At 47.6% G+C, this 20,918-nt stretch overlaps 1 protein-coding gene across 1 annotated transcript in view; it reads right to left on the reverse strand.

The window, feature by feature from the left end:
• Nucleotides 1–20,918, reverse strand: part of LOC119957047 (complement C3-like) — a 232,881-nt gene that overhangs the window by 44,167 nt on the left and 167,796 nt on the right. Inside the window, exons 29-31 of the mRNA XM_038784653.1 lie at nucleotides 18,179–18,360; nucleotides 12,563–12,721; nucleotides 8,593–8,652 (exon numbers count right to left, since the gene is read on the reverse strand). Coding sequence (XP_038640581.1) covers nucleotides 8,593–8,652; nucleotides 12,563–12,721; nucleotides 18,179–18,360 — 401 coding nt within the window. The remainder of the gene's footprint in view (nucleotides 1–8,592; nucleotides 8,653–12,562; nucleotides 12,722–18,178; nucleotides 18,361–20,918) is intronic.

The following is a 20,918-nucleotide window of genomic DNA, read 5'->3' on the forward strand; positions in this document are numbered from 1 at the left end:
CCTTGCTCAGGAGATGGAGCTGGCCCTGCTCAGAGCTTCACTCCAGAGTCTCCACTCTACCTCTGTCCCCAGTTCGTCCTCCCATTTCCATCTGGTCTATTCCAGCAGCTTGGGTTCTGTCCAGCAGCTATCCATACATTTTCCCACAGAGTCCCCTTTCTTTACTGTCTGCGTTTATCAGGTCCTATAATAGTGTAGTGTCTGGGGCCCCGGGGTACCCTACTGTCGCTTTGCGGAGGAAGTGCGTAATTTGTAGGTGTCACATTTCCTGTCCTGTCGGCAGTTTCCACTCTTCCGTCAGTTCATCCAGTGTCGCTAGTTTGTGCCCTACGTAAAAATCTCTAACTGTCAGTGTGCCCCTATCCCATCACCATTTCCTGAATGTGATGTCTAGCATGGCTGGGGGGGAATTTGTGATTGCCGCAGATGGGAGTCATGGGGGACATCCTAGTCAGCTCGAAGTGCTGCCTTAATAGGGCGCACGTTTTCAATGTGGCCACTACCACTGGGCTTGATTTTGTCGTAGGGGATGGGAGTGCTGCTGTAGCCAAGGCCCCTTGCAGGAGGCCTCCTCCATCTGTACCCACTGTGAGTTGGTTTATTTTACCCATCCCCTCACTCTTTCGGCCATTGCTGCCCAGTGGTAGTGCTGCAGGTTTGGTAAAGGCATTGGGGATGAAAATCGGTATGGATCTAAACAGGAAGAGGAACCTCGGCAGTGCGTTCATCTTGATCGTCTGCACTCTTCCCGCCAGGTAGAGTGGGAGTGCGCCCCACCTCTGTAGGTAATTTTAACTTCCTTCACCAAATGGTCAGGTTCCACTTGTGGATCTGTGCCCAGTCTCTGGCTATTTGGATCCCCAGGTATTGGAATCTGTTCTATGTTGTTTTAAACTGGAGCACCTCCAGCTCTGTCGCTCCCCCATTTGGGTTCACTGGGAATGCCTCACTTTTGCCCAGGGTGAGTTTGTAACCCGAGAAGGTTCCAAACTCTTTCAGGATCTGCACGATTGCCTTCAGTACTTCCTGTGGCTTTGAGACATAGAGGAGCAGGTCACCCACATAGAGTGAGACTCTGTGCTCTCTGTCTCCGCTCTGGATGCCCTTCCAGCTTTTCGCGTCCCACAGGGCTATCGCCAGGGGCTTGATTATGAGCGCGAACAACAGCAGGAACAACAGGCATCCTTGTTTGTGCCTCTTTGTAGCTGGAAGTGTTCAGAGCTGGTGGTGCTGGCTCAAACACTTGCCTTGGGAGCGTTGTATAGGAGTCTCACCCAGGCGGTGAATCCCGCTCCTAGCCCAAACCATTTCAGTACCTCGAGGAGGTACTTCCATTTGACTCTGTCCAAAGGCCTTTTCTGCATCGAGGGAGACGATTACTTCTGGTTTTTTCTCCCCGGGAGGGGATCATTATTACATTCAGCAGCCGCCTGGTGTTCGCAGTGAGTTGCCTACCCTTGACAAAGTCCATTTGGTCCTCTGCGACCACCTCTGGTTCACAGCTTTCCAGCCTTTTGCCAAGACCTTTGTGAGTATTTTCGCATTTACATTCAGCAGCGAAATGGGTCTATATGATCCGCACTCCGGAGGGTCTTTATCCTTTTTGGGTATCATTGTGATTGTGGCCTGCGCTAGCGTAGGGAGTAAAATCTGTCTTCCCCCACAACTGATAGTTCCATTCCGTCGACGAACTGTTTCAACCCTGCGTCCCCGTCAGGGGGCTCGAAGGTGTACAGTCCTCAGTAGAAGGTCTCGAATGCCTGATTGACCTCTTTTGGTTCTGCTACCAGTCCACCTCTGCTATCCTTTACCGGTGATATTTCCCTCGTGGCTGTCTGCTTTCTCAGCTGGTGAGCCAGTAGGCAGCCAGCCTTGTCCCCCGTGTTCATAGTAGGTCCCCCATGTCTGGCGGAGTTGGTGCACTGCTTTCATAGTTTATAGCAGGTTAAAGTCCATTTGTAACTTTTTTCTCTCCCCCAGCAGCTCTACGGGCAGGGCCTCGGAGTACTTTCTGTCGACCTCCAGGATGGAGTCAGTCAGCTGCTGCCTGGCCGCTGGGCTGGCTGACGTGGGTTGGGGGGGGGGGGGAGGGGAAAGCGGTAACTGGTGAAAGGGCCGAGTGGTCGGAGTGACCCCCGCGAGACTGGAGCTGTGTCTAGGCACGGACTGCCATTGCCGCGGCAAGGCAGCCATCTTGCTGTTCACCCCGCTGACCCACCCACCTTGGCCTCTGGTTCTGCAGAGTGATACCAGCCGTATGGGTGGCCCCAGCCCCCCCAACCTCTCGCCACACCCCTCATCACCCAACCGGCCGGTACCCGCCAGAAAGGAATCAGGTGGTCCACCCAGGGCAACGCCCACTGTAACTCCTACAGGGGCGCCAGGTGAGGCCACAGGAGCGGACCGCTGGCAAGGGCAGCCCCAGACGACGGTACCCCTTGCATCAGGTACAGGCGCCAGGGGTATGGAAATGGGGGAGGAGGGGGAATGCAGGGACAGAGCTGACAGTGCCAACTGGGGCCACCGTGTAGCCGGTTGGACCTGGTTGGGCACGGGGATACGCACCATGCTCACATATCAGCCTTTCACCCTTTGCAGAGAATAGATATTGAAATTCAACCAGCAATGACGGCGGCTCTGCTCGTCACCACAGCCCTGGGGAGGTGCCCTATGGTTTTACAAGCTGGCACTGCTCGAGGAAGAGGAAGCTGCAGCAACAGAGGATGCAGCAGCAGAACACGTCCCAGAGGACAGGAGGCAGCTGCCCAGGATGGCTAGCCGGCTGCCCAACAGACTGAGGAGGAGCTGCAAAGGAGGCACTGCATGAGGTCTCGTGTGACCCAGCAGTGCCTGACATTCGAGGACCTGCCAGACAAGGCATGCCGTCGAAGACTCCGGCTGAGCAGGGAGACAGTGTGACATATCTGCCAGATCCCGCAGCACCTGGTACTGTTGGGGAATGGGGGAGGACGCCCAATCCTGGTGCCCTACAAGGTGATGGTGCTTGCCGATAACCCCGAGGGGACACAGTGAATGGCGGCGGGTGGCAGCTTCCTTCCCGGGATACATAGTCACCTGCCTCTCCTCCACCGCATCCAGGGGGGTCTCCAGCTTGATGTCCACAAACTGCGGTGCTGCTCTCCTTGTTGGCTGGGATGGTGTGCGTGGGGGGTGCAGTGTGTATATGCAGCTGCAGCTTGTCAGCTTCCTGAGTGTCAATCGTGAATCCAGCCCTGTTTCTCATTGGACTCGACTGTGTTCCACGTGGCGCCGGTGCCAGCCCCTCAACAGTCACTGAATCAGTTCACCAGTTTGAATGTTGTGGAACTCCACGAATCCTGCGCCAGCGTGAACACTTAGTCTCAAGAACAGAGAATCCAGCCGATAGAATTTTGAGCCAGTGTTCCAGTCCGGGACCGTCCCGTCCATTAATAACATTAACTGAGATCTTACCAAAAGTGGGGGCTGAAAGCAAAGACATCACACTGAAGAAAGATCTAACTGGAAGATGTCCATCTGATACAGAGACTTTTATTCTTTTACTTTTAGTATCATTTTTATACCCCTCTTTTCCCTCTGTGTTTGTCTGTCTTGTATGTGTATAGAGGGTGGGGCGAGCTAAGGGGGGGGGGGGGGCGGTTAGAAATCAAATAATAATTAACCAGTTGCATTTTTTACCTATTCTCACTACCAGAGAATACCCATGCAATCGCAGAAGGTGTAACACCTGCCCCTTTACCTCTTCCATGCTTAACATTCCAGGCCCAAAACACTCATTCCAGGTTAAGCAGCGTTTCACTTGCACCTCTTTCAATCTGGTCTATTGCATTCGCTGCTCCCAATGTGGTCTCTATATCGGAGAGACCAAACGCAGACTGGGTGATCGCTTTGCTGAGCATCGTCGGTCTGTTCGCATTCAGGATCCTGACCTTCCTGTTGCTTGCCATTTTAACAAAAGACCCTGCTCCCATGCCCACATGTCTGTTCTTGGCCTGCTGCAATGTTCCAGTGAAGCGCAACGCAAACTGCAGGAACAACATCTCATCTTCCGGTTAGGCATACAGCCTTCCGGCCTGAACATCGAATTCAACAACTTCAGATGATCAGTCCCACCTCGACCCATTTGTTTTCATTTCATTTTAACTGTCTTTTACCATTTCTTTCTTTCCTGCACCTTTCTCCTCTTTGCTTCCCCCTTCCCCTCCCCCCACACCAACAGTTCATCCTCTGATGTTAGTTTCCCTGCTGTTTAACCTTTCACATCTCTTGTCCTCTCTGGGAACTGTCACTAACACTCTTTCCCCTTGGTTTCTGTGGCCATTAGCACCAAGTTTCCCTGGGTTACTGTGGCTATGACTCATCTTTCATTCCTACTCCACAGTATAAGTATTTCCCACTCTCTCTGTCTGTTAGCTTTGACAAAGAATCATCGGACTCGAAACGTTAGCTCTTTTCTCTCCCTACAGATGCTGCCAGACTTGCTGAGATTTTCCAGCATTTTCCCTTTCGTTTCAGATTCCAGCATCCAAAGTAATTTGCATTTATTATTATTTATTATGTTGAACAGCACTCGCCCAAGATCTCTGAGGCGAAGAGGTTGAATCCCAGGTACCTCAGGAAGCTGCACATTAGAGTGAGGCTTACTGCCTCTCTCTAATATGCAGATTTCTCAAAAAGTGATCCTGCCCATTGTGGCCGGGATTCAAATTGCAACATCTCTCGAGGTCACATTGGACCTCGCGAGGGGTTGCAAGCCAGGTTGATCCCAGGAGCGGGGTCTCCTGGCTTTCATCGGTCACACTGTGCCACGGCAAGCTGCTTTGCTGGCACAGTGTGGCCGATGGATTGCACCCACTGATTTTAAAATGATTATCAGTAATACAACACAGATGTAGTAATTGGAAGAAAATCAAGTGAGCAAATGAACAGTTTGCCAAAGACCAGTCAAAATCCAAAGTTCATAAATTGTGCAAATAGGTTGAAGGGTTGGAACGAATTATGAAACTCCAGAGGGAGGAAGTGATTGACATGGCTCAAACAGAATTCAAAATAACTTGCTTGAAATGGGACTGGGAGAAACGGCAAGATCATAACAACAAACAAAGCAAGGAAAGGAAACCATTTTGATGCATCTTCATGTTTTTTAAACAGCTAAAAGAGATTTTTGACAAGAGACGAAATTATATGTCAATGCATAAAAATTAAATTTTGACTGTGTTGCATCAAGATGTGAATTTATCACATGTGAATTTGGAAAATGGGCTTGAAAATTAAACTATGCCTACAAGTGGAAAAAAGGACTATTAGACTGTAGACTTAAATGAAACAGTATTTTCAGAGTTAAAATCTGGAAACCAGTGGGAAAAAAAACACATGACTTGTTTCATGTATAGATTCTGATAATTCTGTTATTGTCTTCATTTTGGTTAAATGCTGCTGTGCAACACAGCAGTTAGCACAGTTGCTTCACAGCTCCAGGGTTCCAGGTACGATTCCTGGCTTGGGTCACTGTCTCTGTGAAGGCTGCACATCCTCCCCATGTCTGCGTGGGTTTCCTCCGGGTGCTCCAGTTTCCTCTCACAGTCCAAAGACGTGCAGGTTAAGTGGACTGGCCATGCTAAATTGCCCTTAGTGTCCAAAAATGTTAGGAGGGGGTTATTGGGTGATGGGGATAGGGTAGAAGTGAGGACTTGAGTGGATCGGTGCAGACTCGATGGGCTGAATGGCCTCCTTCTGCACTGTATGTTCTGTGTATCTGTGTGTGTGTAAATTGCTCTGTAGACTTAAATGAAACAGTATTTTCAGAGTTAAAATCTGGAAACCAGTGGAAAAAAAACACATGACTTGTTTCATGTATAGATTCTGATAATTCTGTTATTGTCTTCATTTTGGTTAAATGCAGGCGGGGTGACTGGGTTAGGTGGGGTGACTGGGTTACGGGGATAGGGTGGAGGCATGGACTTAAGTAGGGTGCTCTTTCCAAGGGCCGGTGCAGACCCGATGAGCCGAATGGCCTCCTTCTGCACTGTACATTCTATGATTCTATGAAATCATTCCAAGTATTTGTGAAATAACAGAAGTTTATTTGTATGATGCAATAAGTTTCATTGTTCGATATTTGGATTACCTTTGGGTGAGGTGAATGCAACACCAGTGTAAAGAAATCTTCACAGTTATGAATGCTTTGTTCTTTGAAAGGGGGAGGTGTCAAGAAGCGGAGATAGTTTTCTGTAATCTATGTTTACGTGGTCAGATATGAGAAATAAAACATTAATTTAAGGGAGTTTAATTTAGTGATCCTGTGTAAAAAGGAGTAAAACTAGTGAGATTAATGTTAAACAAAGTTGTTTGCTTGTATTGGGCTTTTTGGTTGAATTTTAAGCAGTGTTTCTATTATGCTGTTTACGGCGTGGAAAGTAATAAAGAGCTTGTAAAAAGAATGAGTAAATAGTAGTCGGGGCCACTTAAAAATACCTGTTTAGCCAAGTTTAACTGTACTCATAAAAGCAAATTAATGCGGATGCTGGAATCTGAAACCAAAGAGAAAATGCTGGAAAATCTCAGCAGATCTGGAAGCATCTGTAGGGAGTGAAAGAGCTAACAGGCACAATTCTCCCAAAGGGAGTCTAAGTGCCGATGTTGGAGTGAAAACCGGAGTGTTTCACTCCGGCGTCGGAGCCTGCTCCCAGCCCCCTATTCTCCTGCCCTCGGGGGGCTAGGAGCGGCGTCGCATCATTAACGCGCGCTGGGCCTTGGCGTCGCATAAACAGCGGTGCCGCGTAAATGACATGGCCAGCGCCGCGTAAATGATGTCACCCGCGCATGCGGCGCCAAACAGCGCATGCGCGGTTGCCATCCTCCCTGAGTCCGTCCCGCAAGAAGATGGCGGATGGATTTTGCGGGGCGGCGGAGGAAAGGAAGTCCTCCCTTAGAGAGGTCGGCCCGCCGATCGGTGGGCACCCAACGGAGCCCCCCCCCGGTGCAGGGAACCCCCCCCCCCCCCCCACAGGCCGCACCCTCAGCGTTACCGCGCAGTTCCCACCGGCAGCGACCAGGTGTGGACGGCGCCGGTGGGAACCTGTCGTGTTTGGGGGGGGGGGGGAAAGAATCACGTGCGGGTGCCAGGGCGGTGTGGCGGGACTCACGCGGCACCCGGGCGATTCTCCCACCCGGCGTGGGGGTGGAGAATTCCGCCCAATGTTTCGAGTCCAGATGACCCTTTGCCAAAAAGCTTTGATTCTAAGAAGACGCCTTCTTGAGAGTGGAGTTTGGAAACACTCATGGGACAATCATCCTGAGGGACTTTGAGTAGAAATCCACAGAGATTCGATGGGGTAACATCTACCACATTATTGCAGAGTGGTATGCATCTGACCACAGTTGGCTTGTTGATTTGCAAGGAGTATATTTACTGAAAACCTTGCAGCATAAGGATATGCGTTGTAAGCTGTGTTATCTTTAACGTATATGTACATCTGTGAAGTGGGAGTGAAGGAGTATTTTAATAAAGTCAAAATTTTCATGTTTATTAAACTTTTTTTTCTCTTTCTAAAAGCTAATTGGCAGTCCTGTGACTATGTTCATCCACATTTTCTCAAAAAAGTAAAAGTAAAAGTTCTGTCGTTTTGAGCGAGGATTTCAGTCTGGGTCTTTTCTGTCTAGTATGATCCACTGGGATGGTAACATTCCATTGGTGCGAAGTATGATAATATCTGTCTCCCTTCTCTAAAAATAATATAGAGGCAGGAAGAAGGTGCAATTAAGATACACTAGAATCATCGCAGAACTGAGAAGATATACTTCTCAGGAAAGGTTATGGTTCTTTCCTCTCATCAAGAAAAGTGCGACTTGATAAAACTCTTTAAAATAATTAAATGAGTTACACAATATTATGCATCATTTACAGCAGTTTCACAAAAATGATATTCGAACCAAGAGACTATAACCATCAAGAAAAAATTAATAGTTGAAGCCTCTTTTCTGTAAACGAGAATGCTGAGGAGTGATCTGACAGAACTGTTTAAAATTCTGAAAGGGTTTGATAGAAGAGATGTGGAGAAAGAATTTCCACTGTGGAAGGAACCAGACCTAGGGTCCCTAAATCTAATACAGACATTAATAAACCAGACATTAAAATGACAACGGGTCATGTGGACTTGAAACGTTAGCTCTTTCTTCTCTCTACAGATGCTGCCAGACCTGCTGAAATTTTCCAGCATTTTCTTTTTGGATTAATAAACCTATTATGGAATTCAGAATAAAGTCATTTTCACAGAGGGCGGTTAGATTGCAGAATAAACCACCACAAGGAATAATAATGGGAAGATGGATAACCATAAGCGGGAGAAAGAATATCCTGATTAAAGTTTGGAGAGGCTGTGTTGGGCATAAAAACTGGCATGGACCAATTGGCCAATTGGCTTTCGTCTGTATCATATGTAGTCCTGCTGGAACAATTTACCTTTCAATGGTGTTACAATGACCCAATTTAACACATCATCGGCAACAATTCAAGGGATTAATGGATGAAGGACTAAACTCCGCTGACAGTATTGTACTCCAAAACAATAAGTATTTGAAGTCAACCCTTACCTTAACTGTTCCTTGTCCTTTCCCAGTCGCAGTTAAGACCGCATTATCAAGGCCGCTCATCTGAAGTATGGATAATGTTAATTAAACAAAAACCCAGAAAAAGACTGCACAATAAAGAGCTTAACAGCTTGGATTCATGATATGAAAATGGCTTCATTTTGTTATATTCTAACAAATAAGAAAAATAAAAAAGAGAATAGTTGTCTAATGATTTTAATTCGTTGTCCTCAAGATTGAGAGTGCTGCACTATTTCATCTCACTGGTGGCTGTTAAGACGGTTGGAAGTTAATGTCAAACAACTTCAGTGAATTGCTGCAACAGATTTTATGCATAATGCACACTATCTCACTAGTGTATGAGGGGATTGATATCTGGTCTAAAGCCAGGGTGACAAACAAACTAACTGCTTTGCCTTGGCCGTTCAGTTTCTTGAGTGGTACATGGCTCCACCCAATAAGGTGAACGTGTGTGTTTCATCCAACTTGAGCCATGTAGATGCTGGAGAGTGGTTTTGAGGAGTCAGCAAACGTACCAATTATGGATGGCACCTAGTCTCAAACATGCTATTGGATGACAAGAGAAATGGAGCTTCTAGTCAAGAGGAAGAAGGAAACTTACGTAAGGTTGAGGAAGCAAGGATCTGACTCAGCTCTAGAGGGTTACAAGGTAGCCAGGAACTCAAAAATGGACTGAGGAGAGCTAGAAGGGGTATTAAAAAGCCCGGGCAGGAAGGATTAGGGAAAACCCCAAGGCGTTCTACATTTATGTGAGAAATAAGAGGATGATCAGTGAGAGTAGGATCAATCAGGGATAGTGGAGAGAACATGTGCCGAGAGTCTGAGGAGCTGGGGGAGGCCCTAAATGAATACTTTGCTTCAGTATTCACAAGAGAGAGGGACCTTGTTGCCCATGAGAACAGTGTGAACCAGGTTAATAGACACAAACAGGTTGATATTAAGGAGGATGTGCTGGAAATTTTGAAAAGCATCAGGATAGATACGTCCCCTGGGCGTGACGGGATATACCCAAGGTTACTATGGAGAAGCGAGGGAGGAGATTGCAGCGCCATTGGCGATGATCTTTGCGTCCTCACTCTCCATTGCAGTTGTACCAGATGGTTGGAGGGAGGTGAATGTTGTTCCCCTGTTTCAGAAAGGGAATAGGGAAATCCTTGGGAATTACAGACCCATCAGTCTTACGTCTGTGGTGAGCAAAATATTGGAAAGGATTCTGAGATAGGATTCATGATTATTTAGAGAAACATAGTTTGATTGAAGATTGATTGAAACATAGTTTGATTGTGAGGGGCAGGTCATGCCTCACAAGCCACACTGAATTATTTGAGGATGTGACGAGACACATTGATGAAGGTCGGGCAGTGGATGTTGTGTATATGGATTTCAGTAAGGCATTTGATAAGGTTCCACATGATAGGCTCATTCAGAAAGTTAGGGGGAATGGGATACAGGGAAACGTGGCTGTCTGGATGAAGAATTGGCTGGGCGAAAGACAGCGAGTGGTAGTGGATAGAAAGTATTCTGCCTGGAGGTCGGTGACCAGTGGTGTCCCGCAAGGATCTGTTCTGGGACCTCTGCTCTATGTGGTTTTTACAAATGACTTGGATGAGGAAGTGGAAGAGTGGGTTAGTAAGTTTGCCGATGTCACGAAGGTTGGGGGAGTTGTAGATAGTGTTGAGGGTTGTTGCAGGTTACAACAGGACATTGACAGGATGCAGAGCTGGGCTGAGAAGTGGCAGGTGGAGTTCAACCTTGATAAATGTGAAGTGATTCATTTTGGAAGGTCGAATTTGAATGCTGAATACAGGGTTAAAGGCAGGATTCTTGGAAGTGTGGCGGAACAGAGGGACCTTGGGGTCCACGTACACAAATCTCTCAAAGTTGCCACCCAGGATGATAGGGTTGTTAAGAAGGCTATGGTGTGTTGGCTTTCATTAACAGGGGGATTGAGTTTAAGAGCCGTGAGGCTTTGCTGCAGCTTTATAAAACTCTAGTTAGACTGCACTTGGAATATTGTGTCCAGTTCTGGTCGCCTCATGAAAGGAAGGATGTGGATGCTTTGGAGAGGGTACAGAGGAGATTTACCAGGATGCTGCCTGCACTGGAGACAAGTCGTATGAAAAAAGGTTGAGGGAGCTAGGGCTTTTCTCACTGGAGCGAAGAAGGCAGAGGTGACTTGATAGAGGTGCACAGGATAATGAGAGGCATGGATAGAGTGGATAGCAAGAGATTTTTCCCCTAGGGTGGAAATGGCTGTCACGAGGGGACATAATTTTACGGTGATTGGAGGAAGGGGAGATGTCAGAGGTAGATTATTCACACAGAGAGTGGTGGGTGTGTGGAATGCACTGTCAGCAGAGGTGATAGAGTCAGAGTCATTAGGGACATTTAAGCGACTCTTCGACAGGCACATAGACAGCAGTAGATTGAAGGGGTGTAAGTTAGGTTGATCTTTGATTAGAATAAATGGTCGGCACAACATCATGGGCTGAAGGGCCTGGATTGTGCTGTATTGTTCTACGTTCTGTGTAGTTGAAGTGATAATCTGGCTGGTCGAGTTAAAACGTTCTGGTCAATTATAACCTCATAAAATACTAATAGTGGGAGTGGGATTTCAGCAATAATGAAAGTCAAGGGGACTACACTGGGATTTTTCTTGTGAGCGGTGGCCATTGCCGAGCATTCATAGATTAAATATTACCTTCCATTTCTCAGCTCCAGCAGGGCTAATATGCAAGCATATGTTTACGTTGGTGTGGGCAACTTCATCAATGGAGGATTGGGAATTGAATTAAACCCTTGTGAAACCATCAGTAAAGAGACCTCATCTCCTGACCATTTAACAGATGTAAATTTTATAATGCCCTAAGCAGAGGAAACGTCGGACTTTCTTTCTCCACAGATGCCACCAAATATATTGAGCACTTCCAGCACGTTTTGTTTTTATTTCAGATTTCCAGCATCTTGTATTTTGCTTTGGTAACTTTGCCATAGCAGTAATCCAGAGGCATGAATTAACAATCTGGAGAGGTGAGTTCAACGTCTGCTCCCAGGAAATGGATGAGAGATGCTCTGTGAAGAATCTCCCTGCCATAGGGCAGCAGGGTAGCATGGTGGTTAGCATAAATGCTTCACAGCTCCAGGGTCCCAGGTTCGATTCCCGGCTGGGTCACTGTCTGTGTGGAGTCTGCACGTCCTCCCCCTGTGTGCGTGGGTTTCCTCCGGGTGCTCCGGTTTCCTCCCACAGTCCAAAGATGTGCGGGTTAGGTGGATTGGCCATGCTAAATTGCCCGTAGTGTCCTAATAAAAAGTAAGGTTAAGGGGGGGGAGGAGGGGGGGAGGAGGGGGGGAGGGGGGGGGGGGGTTGTTGGTTTACGGGTATAGGGTGGATACGTGGGTTTGAGTAGGGTGATCATGGCTCGGCACAACATTGAGGGCCGAAGGGCCTGTTCTGTGCTGTACTGTTCTATGTTCTATGTTCTATAGAAGGAAACATGATACCTCGCCAGACTGTCTGTGGCTGAAAATTGGAATTCTCTAATATGCCACTGAAATTCCTCAAGGTTACACAATAAAACTATAACCCTCTGAACAGCCAACACTGAAATTATTGAGAAAAAATATCAGCCTCACAGCTATTAAAAATATAAATCTAATACATGTTCATGAAATGAACTGAGTGGAGACCTCATGGAACATGAATGCACACACAGACAATTGTTTTGAAAGACCCATTTCTGTGCTAAAGGCTCTGCTCTATGTAATGCAAAATTAATTCACTTCTATTGGTAACACAGGAAAATTATATTGCGAAACAGCCACAGATGATACACACCATCTTGGAGAATTTATATTTATGGTCAAAAATAATAGTAAGCAGAAGTGCACAAAGTTGGGGCATATCAAAAAGAAAAGTTGGAAAGTTTATTTTTAAAAAGAAGTAATAACTAACCCTTGTTGATTTTGCTACATATCTATTTGAGAAGTCAAAATGCCACGAAATAGGTTTCCGTCTGCCAGGAATGGATACAACAACATTCAAGTCAATGTCTTCGATTGAAGGAACAGCAGCCTGGTAATCGGCTAAACCTTGCAAAGCAACCATGGTCGCCTGGGGGAGTGGAAAAAGAGTCATTATTAAACTTAATTGAGACTTCAGACTTGCTTCAGAAATAAGAAGGTCTAACCAATTTCTTATTTTGTTCACGGGGAATAATCAAGAGATTGTAGAAAACTGGAGATTCCAGGGGCGGCGCGGTGACACAGTGGTTGGCCAGGGACTCGGGTTTGATTCTGACCTTGAGTGACAGTCTGTGGGAAGCTTGCATGTGTTCTCCCCCCCCCCCCCCCCTCCCCGCCCCCCAACCCCCGTGCCTGTATGGGTTTGCTCCGGGAACTCCTGTTTCCTCCCAATGTCCAACAATGTGCAGGTTAGGTGGATTGGCCATGCTAAATTGCCCCTTAGTGTCCAACAGTTAAATGGAGTTGTGGGGGGTGGGGGGGGGGGGGGGGGGGGGGGTTGTTGTGTGGGCCTGAGTGGGGCACTCTTTTTTCTTTCATTCATTCATGAGGTGTGGGCGTCACTGGCAAGGCCAATATTTGTTCCCCTGCCCAGCCCTACATACCCCTCAAAAGCTGGTGGTAAACTGCCTTCTTGAACCACTGTGGTGCATGTGGAATAGATACACCCACAATAATGTTATGGAGGGAATTCAAGGATTTTGATCCAGTGACAGTGAAGGATCGGTGATTTATTTCCAAGTCAGTGCAGGGTACAATTTGGAAGTCGCAGGTATCATGGTACCAAGTGCCTGCTTCCCTTGTTCTTCAATGTGGTAAGAATCACTAATTAGGAATTAGTGCAAGTGATGCAATGATAATTCTAAGTTATTTTATGCGAGTTATCACTTTTTAAAAGCTCAGAAATAATTCACTATTTTCCTAAAAGACATAGGGCTGGATTCTCCGTTTCACCGACTAAGTGTTGACGCTAACGGAGCATGGGTGATTTTTTACGATGAAAATTTCTGCGTGAAACCCTCCCCGCTCCGGTACCGGTGGGAGGCTAGCAGCGACACCGGGTGAAACTCCCGATTCCTGCGCCGAAAACCGCCGGAGAATGGCCGGGTCTCTGGCCATGCATATGCATGGCTGATTACCTGCAGCGGTTGGGGTCTGGTCCGGGATTATTATGCTTTTCATTTTGAACTGCTCTGCCTGACAGTTCAGTGAATATTCAAGCCACAAATACATTCCATCTCCTCGCACTGGTTCCCTCAGCCTATGCTTTTAAAACTGCTTTTTGAAATGTCAGAGCCTGCCTAGAAATCTCACAATACGTGAGAGGCTTGAAATACCCTGAGATCCAATGAAATGTCAAGCATTCATTCAATTTCAGTGCAGTATCTGTAACTAGCATTTGATTGACAGATTAATGGTTTAAACCCAGCTGCCATGAGGTTTGTTTAATCTTTCCATTTGCAATTTAATGAATCTGAAGTACCCTCCATTGATCCCAACTGCAATGGTTAGAAACATTCTTGTTCTGATTGACAGCTGCTGGTCACTTCAAAACAGCTAAGTGCTTTCACTTCCTCTTTTCCAATTGCAGAAAGCAGGGCGGGGGGATCGGATTACACTCAGGCGTGCATGATGTTCTGAGGGGAGGGAAGGAGGAGGAAGCTCCTCCTTAATGAATGGGTAGCGGTGCTACCCTTGTCAGCAGGAAGGGTGGTTAATACTAGCATTGTGCAATGCCGGCAGCAGAAGGAAAGGCGGAGATTGTGGTGGCATTGGGTGCGGAGAAGGCCTTTGGCAGGGTTGAGTGGGGGTACTTGTGGGAGGTGTTGGAGAAGTTCGGGTTTGGGGTGGGGTTTATTAAATGGGTGAGGTTGCTGTACGAGGCCCCGATGGCGAGTGTAGCGACAAATGGGAGGAGGTCCAAGTAATTCAGGCTCCACCATGGGACGAGGCAGGGGTGCCCCCTGTCCCCCTTGCTTTTTGCGCTGGCAATAGAGCCTCATGCCATGGCTCTCAGGGAGTCGAGGAGGTGGAGGGGTTTGGTGCGAGATGGGGAGGAGCACCGAGTGTCGCTGTATGCGGACGACTTGCTGTTGCATGTAGCAGACCCGGTGGGGGGAATGCCGGAGGTGATGGAGATTCTTGCTGAGTTCGGGAGTTTCTCGGGATATAAATTGAACCTGGGCAAGAGTGAGCTGTTTGTCGTACACTCGGGAAGTCAGGAGGAGGGGATTGGTAGGCTCCCGCTAAAGAGGGCAGTGAGGAGTTTTAGGTACCTGGGGGTTCAGGTGGCTAGGAGCTGGGGGACTCTGCACAAGCTCAATTTTACTAGGTTGGTGGAGCAGATGGAGGAGGAATTTAAAAGGTGGGACATGCTGCCTTTGTCGTTGGCGGGTAGTGTACAGTCCGTTAAAATGACGGTGCTCCCGAGGTTTTTGTTTTTGTTTCAGTGCCTCCCCATTTTCGTTCCGAGGGCATTTTTTAGGAGGGTGAACAGCAGCATTCTGGGATTTGTTTGGGCGTATGGGACTCCGAGGGTAAGGAAGGTCTTTTTGGAGCGGGGTAGGGATAGAGGGGGGCTGACGCTGCCCAGCCTCTCTGGGTACTATTGGGCGGCTAATGTCTCGATGGTACGCAAGTGGGTAATGGAGGGGGAGGGGCAGCATGGAAAAGGATGGAGATGGCGTCCTGCGGAGGCACGAGCCTGAAGGCACTGGTAACGGCTCCGTTGCCGCTCCCTCCAACGAGGTACACCACGAGCCCGGTGGTGGCGGCCACCCTCAAAATTTGGGGGCAGCTACCAGTTTGTTCCAGGAAACATGGATGGCAGGTTCCTGGGATGGCACAGGGCGGGCATTAGGAAGATGGGAGACCTGTTTATTGATGGGAGGTTCGCAAGCCTTGGTGAACTGGAGGAGAAGTTTGAGCTCCCCCCAGGGAATATGTTCAGGTACCTTCAGGTCAAGGCGTTTGCTAGGCGACAGGTGGAGGGGTTCCCTTTGCTGCCCCTGCGGCTAAGTGGGAGGTGGAGCTGGGGAAGCGGATTGAGGAGGGGACATGGGCGGACGCCCTGGAGAGGGTGAACTCCTCCTCTTCATGTGCGAGACTTAGTCTCATCCAGTTCAAGGTGCTGCATTGGGCCCACATGTCCGGATCTAGGATGAGTAGGTTCTTTGGGGGCAAAGACAGGTGCGTCAGGTGTTCGGGGAGTCCAGCGAACCATGCCCATATGTTCTGGGCATGCCCGGCACTGGAGGAGTTCTGGAAGGGGGTGGCGAGGACGGTGTCGAGGATGGTGGGATCCAGGGTCAAGCCAGGCTGGGGACTCGCAATATTTGGGGTTGGGGTGGAGCCGGGAGTGCAGGAGGCGAAAGAGGCCGATGTCTTGGCCTTTGCATCCCTAGTAGCCCGGCGGAGGATCTTGCTGCAGTGGAAAGATGCGAAACCTCCGAGTGTGGAGACCTGGATTAATGACATGGCGGGATTCATTAAGTTGGAGAGGGTTAAGTTCGCCCTGAGGGGGTTGGTACACGGGTTCTTTAGGAGGTGGCAGCCTTTCCTCGACTTTCTGGCTCAACGATAAGGTACTAGGTCAGCAGCAGCAGCAGCAACCCAGGGGGGGAGGGGGGAAAGGGGGGGGGGGAGGGGGGGGTGGGGGGGGTTTAGGGGGATAGTATTTAAGTTATTTTGCTTTTTGTTAATTTATTCTGTTGTTTATTGGGTTTGGGGAGGTTTGTTATATGCATTGTTACGGGTGCCGGGGGGTGTTTATTATTATTATTGTTGTTTTGTTGATATATATTTTTCAAACAATTCCAATAAAAATTATTATTTTTTAAAAATACTAGCATTGTGCGGAGGAAGGGCCTGTCTCTGGATATGAGAATCGTGGCACCCATTCGAAATGACGGCCCAATACCAGTCAGTGCTGGGAAACTGGTATGTTCTCCGCTGTGCATTATTTTGCACAATGACGGCCCAATACCAGTCAGTGCTGGGAAACTGGTATGTTCTCCGCTGTGCATTATTTTGCACAACAAAGATATGAGAATTCCACCTCGACGACAATCCTAGCACCAATAGGACACAGTCCTCATTCTCCACTGGCAGGAGAAATTTGTCCCTGGAACGGAGAATACCGCCTATCAATTTGATCGGAAGAACACTTATAAGCTAGTGCAAGATTCCAACCAGGTTTCGTAAGATGCGCAAAACAGTTCTAGTTGAGCAAAACCAATCAATTTTCTTATTTAGTAATTACAATATTTTATGGGGGGCCCCCATAAAATTATACAGACTGCATAGTTCATTGCTGGGAAGTATGTTTCCCGAGATGCTTATTTGTTATAACCTGTTTTGATAGACGTTTTTAATAAAATACATTTTTTTTTAAAGTACAGTATTTTATATGTCGGTTCATTGTTGAATACTGAGTATTGGTTCAGTTTATTTTACAAATATTTAGGTGTCTAATGTCCAAATCAGGATGCTCATCACTAGGTCACTGCAGAAGTTCTGTAAAATCACAAATGCCATCCCTTTTGGAATAGACAAAAATAAAAACAGGAAATATTGGGCAATCTCACCAAGTCTGACACCCTCTATGGAGAGAGAAGGGAGCTAACGTTTCGAGTCTGGATGACTCTTTGAAAGACCTGCTGAGATTACCCATTATTTTCTCCTTTTGTTTCAGATTCCAGCATCTGCAGTAAATTGCTTTTACACTTTCGAACGGTTTGAGTACACTTGAAAGATCCTGGTGTAAATTTGCCGCTGGAAATATATTCGAGTGAGATCATGCTGACCAGCTGATTGCAGGGAGAAGATTTGCTGACTCTCATTTGATCCACAACATTTCACGAATTTACCGTCAGTGTGCTGGGTTGGTAAAATCATATCTGCTCAAATATGAGCAGGAATTTTCTAACGCTTTGAAAATAATGGAAAAGGTCACTCAGTCCAGTTTCTGTCATTTGAGCCATAGCATTCCTGTACAAATGAACTGCACAAGCTATTATTTTGCTTCCTTTTATGACAGCTCAGAAGCCACAGGCTATGGTGCATTGCAACAGACCTCCATCGTTTGCATTAACCAGTTAATCACCATGCTCTTTTTAAAGAGATCCTCAAGAAATTTGACAAAACCAATTAAGTGAGCCTGAGGAGGGAACGCCATTGAGGATCAAGAGCATCCCTTCATGGTGTGGGGATGTCCACCCACTATTTCACAACAGCATAAAATTTGCCCCTTCATCCCTTTCAGAGATTCTCCAGGCCTTCTACTGCTCCATTAATAGACATAAGCTAAAAAGCACTAAATCACACTTAACTAGTATTCACTAATGAACCTCCAAAGTATTTTCTATGAAATGAGAGACAAGCTCAACTTGTATACCAGTACAAGCCTTCTTGGGAAAGGGTCAATTCTGTTTGACAGCGATAAAAAGGAAAGACTTAAACCTCAACCATTCTTAAAGATCTCTGCTAAACTGTTAGTTTTTATTCTTAAAAATGAATTCAATACAAATGTAAAGTAGAATAATGCAACCTGTGTGGAGCTGAAGCCACCTCCATATTCGCTTCGTTGTGCCAGCCATTTAACTGCTTTACCAGCTTGGTCAAAATTCTCAAACTGCACAAGAGCCAGAAGGGCATATCCTGTGGCTTCAATTGTGTACAAAGAGTTGACACTTCCAGCATCTGCCCAGTACGATTCCCCTAAATGGGTGTCTGAAAAAATAGTAAGTTAAAATGAAGATCATTCATAGCAAATGTGCTGCCCCTTTCAAATATATTGGTCCTGTATGCTATGCTCTTACAAAAAGAAAATCCTTTGAAGCAAATTCATCTAGTTCTGATAGAGAGGCACATTGGCAATTATCAAGTGCGTTGTCAGGGAGATTGTCTGGAATGAGAATTCAAGCAGAAATGATGCTCCTGATGAATTATTCTGTGAGTAAGAAGTAATGGAACCAGAAAAATCAATGCTCCTCCTGCTTTTGGAGCTTTTAAAAATTAGGAATAAAAACATTGTTGGATATAAAATGTTGAATATTCCCTTTAAAATTATTTTCTTCTGCACTCCTCTAGCCAATATACTTAAATCACAAAAGTATCAGTGTTTCTTCACTGAAGTACTCCAGCATTTCATTCCAAGATTTCTATTAAGTAATATTCTAAAATAACGAGGATAATTATTCTGCCTTCATTCTCAGCACCAAATGTTGCTGGTCCTCGTTAGACCCACAACTGCCAAAATGTCATAATTCCTTATCATTAACAATTCCCAATGAAGGTTTCTCACATCAGCAGGGAAGTTGCACACAAGCTCAGGCTTCCTCGACCTGCAACAGCATCAAGACTGAGGCTACTGGTTGTTGACATTCTGGTGAGGCTCTCAAGAGACTCGCCATTTTGTCCTCAGGTCTCCATTACCACTTCCCATCATGAGCTCGTCTGATGGGTGAAGGCCCAGTCACTGACTAAAGAACCACCTTTTATTAGATATCCCATTCTGCCTGAAAGAGTTTGGAGCCTTCTCGGGCTACAAACTCAACATGAGCAAAAGTGAGATCTTCCCAGTACACCCGCAAGGGGGGGGGCAGCACTAAAGGGGCTGTCGTTCAAACAAGCCCGAAATAAATTCCGCTACCTGGGGATCCAAATAGCCCATGACTGGAAAGGGATCCACAAATGGAACCTCACCAGTCTGACGGAGGAAGTTAAAAAGGACCTGCAAAGATGGAACACACTCCCGCTCTCCCTCGCGGGGAGAGTCCAGACGATCAAAATGAACGTACTGCCCAGGTTCCTTTTCCTGTTTAGATCCATTCCGATCTACATCCCCAAGGCCTTTTTCAAAGCGCTGGACAAACATATCATGGCGTTCGTATGGGGGGGTAAAAATGCTAGGATCCCAAAGAAGGTCATACAAAAAACAAAATCCAGGGGGGGGCTAGCCCTCCCGAATCTACAATTCTACCACTGGGCGGCAACAGCCGAGCGAGTAAGGGGATGGATCCAGGAGCCAGAAGCCGAGTGGGTGCGTGCGGAGGAGGCCTCCTGCATGGGAACCTCCCTCCGGGCCCTCGCCACGGCAGCACTCCCATCCCCACCCAAAAAACACTCCACCAACCCAGTGGTGACAGCCACCCTCCAATCCTGGAACCAACTGCGGCAGCAATTTGGCCTGTACAAAATGTCGGACAAGGCTCCCATCTGCAACAACCATAGGTTCAAACCAGCACTGACCGACGCCACCTTCAAAAGGTGGAGGCAGGACGGGGGGACACTGACAGTCAGGGACCTATACACGGACGACAGGATCGCAACACTGGACGAACTGACAGAGAAATTTCAGCTAGCTGGGGGGAACGAGCTACGGTACCTGCAGCTCAAAAACTTCCTACGAAAGGAGACAAGGACGTACCCACAACCGCCACGACAGACACTATTGGAAGACCTACTGGACGCAAGTATCCTAGAGAAAGGAAACTGTAGTGACATGTATGACCGACTGGTAGATAGGGACGACACCGTACTGGACGCAACAAGAAGGAAATGGGAGGACGACCTGGGGATGGAGATAGGGTGGGGACTCTGGAGCGAAGCACTGCATAGGGTCAACTCCACCTCCACGTACGCAAGGCTCAGCCTGACGCAACTAAAAGTGGTACATAGAGCCCACTTAACAAGAAACCGTATGAGTAGGTTCTTCCCGGAGATGGAGGACAAATGTGAGCGGTGCCAAAGAGGCCCGGCCAACCACGCCCACATGTTCTGGTCTTGCCCCAGACTTGTGGAGTACTGGACAGCCTTCTTCGAGGCTATGTCCAAAGTGGTGGGGGTGAGGGTGGAGCCATGCCCGATAGTGGCGGTCTTCGGGGTTTCAGAACAGCCAGATCTATTCCTGGGGAGGAGGGCGGACGCCCTTGCCTTTGCCTCCCTGATCGCCCGCCGTAGAATCCTGTTTGGCTGGCGGTCAGCAGCACCACCCAGAGCTGCAGACTGGCTGTCCGACCTCTCGGAATCTCTCCAAATGGAGAAAATCAAATTCGCCATCCGAGGGTCGGACGACGGCTTCCACAGAACGTGGGAGCCATTCATGCAACTGTTCCGGGACCTGTTTGTGGCCAACGTACATGAGGAAGAATAGTCGGGTGGCCAAGAACCAGGGGAAAATGGACGGGAATCGGGGGAAGGTAGCCGGGGGGAGGGGGGGCTACGGGCTCGGTATGGGGGTTTGATGGCAAGCCAAGGCCCAAAACCAAACTATAAATAAATGCCTA

This window comes from Scyliorhinus canicula, chromosome 25 (assembly GCF_902713615.1).
Source record: "Scyliorhinus canicula chromosome 25, sScyCan1.1, whole genome shotgun sequence".
Lineage (NCBI taxonomy): Eukaryota > Metazoa > Chordata > Chondrichthyes > Carcharhiniformes > Scyliorhinidae > Scyliorhinus > Scyliorhinus canicula.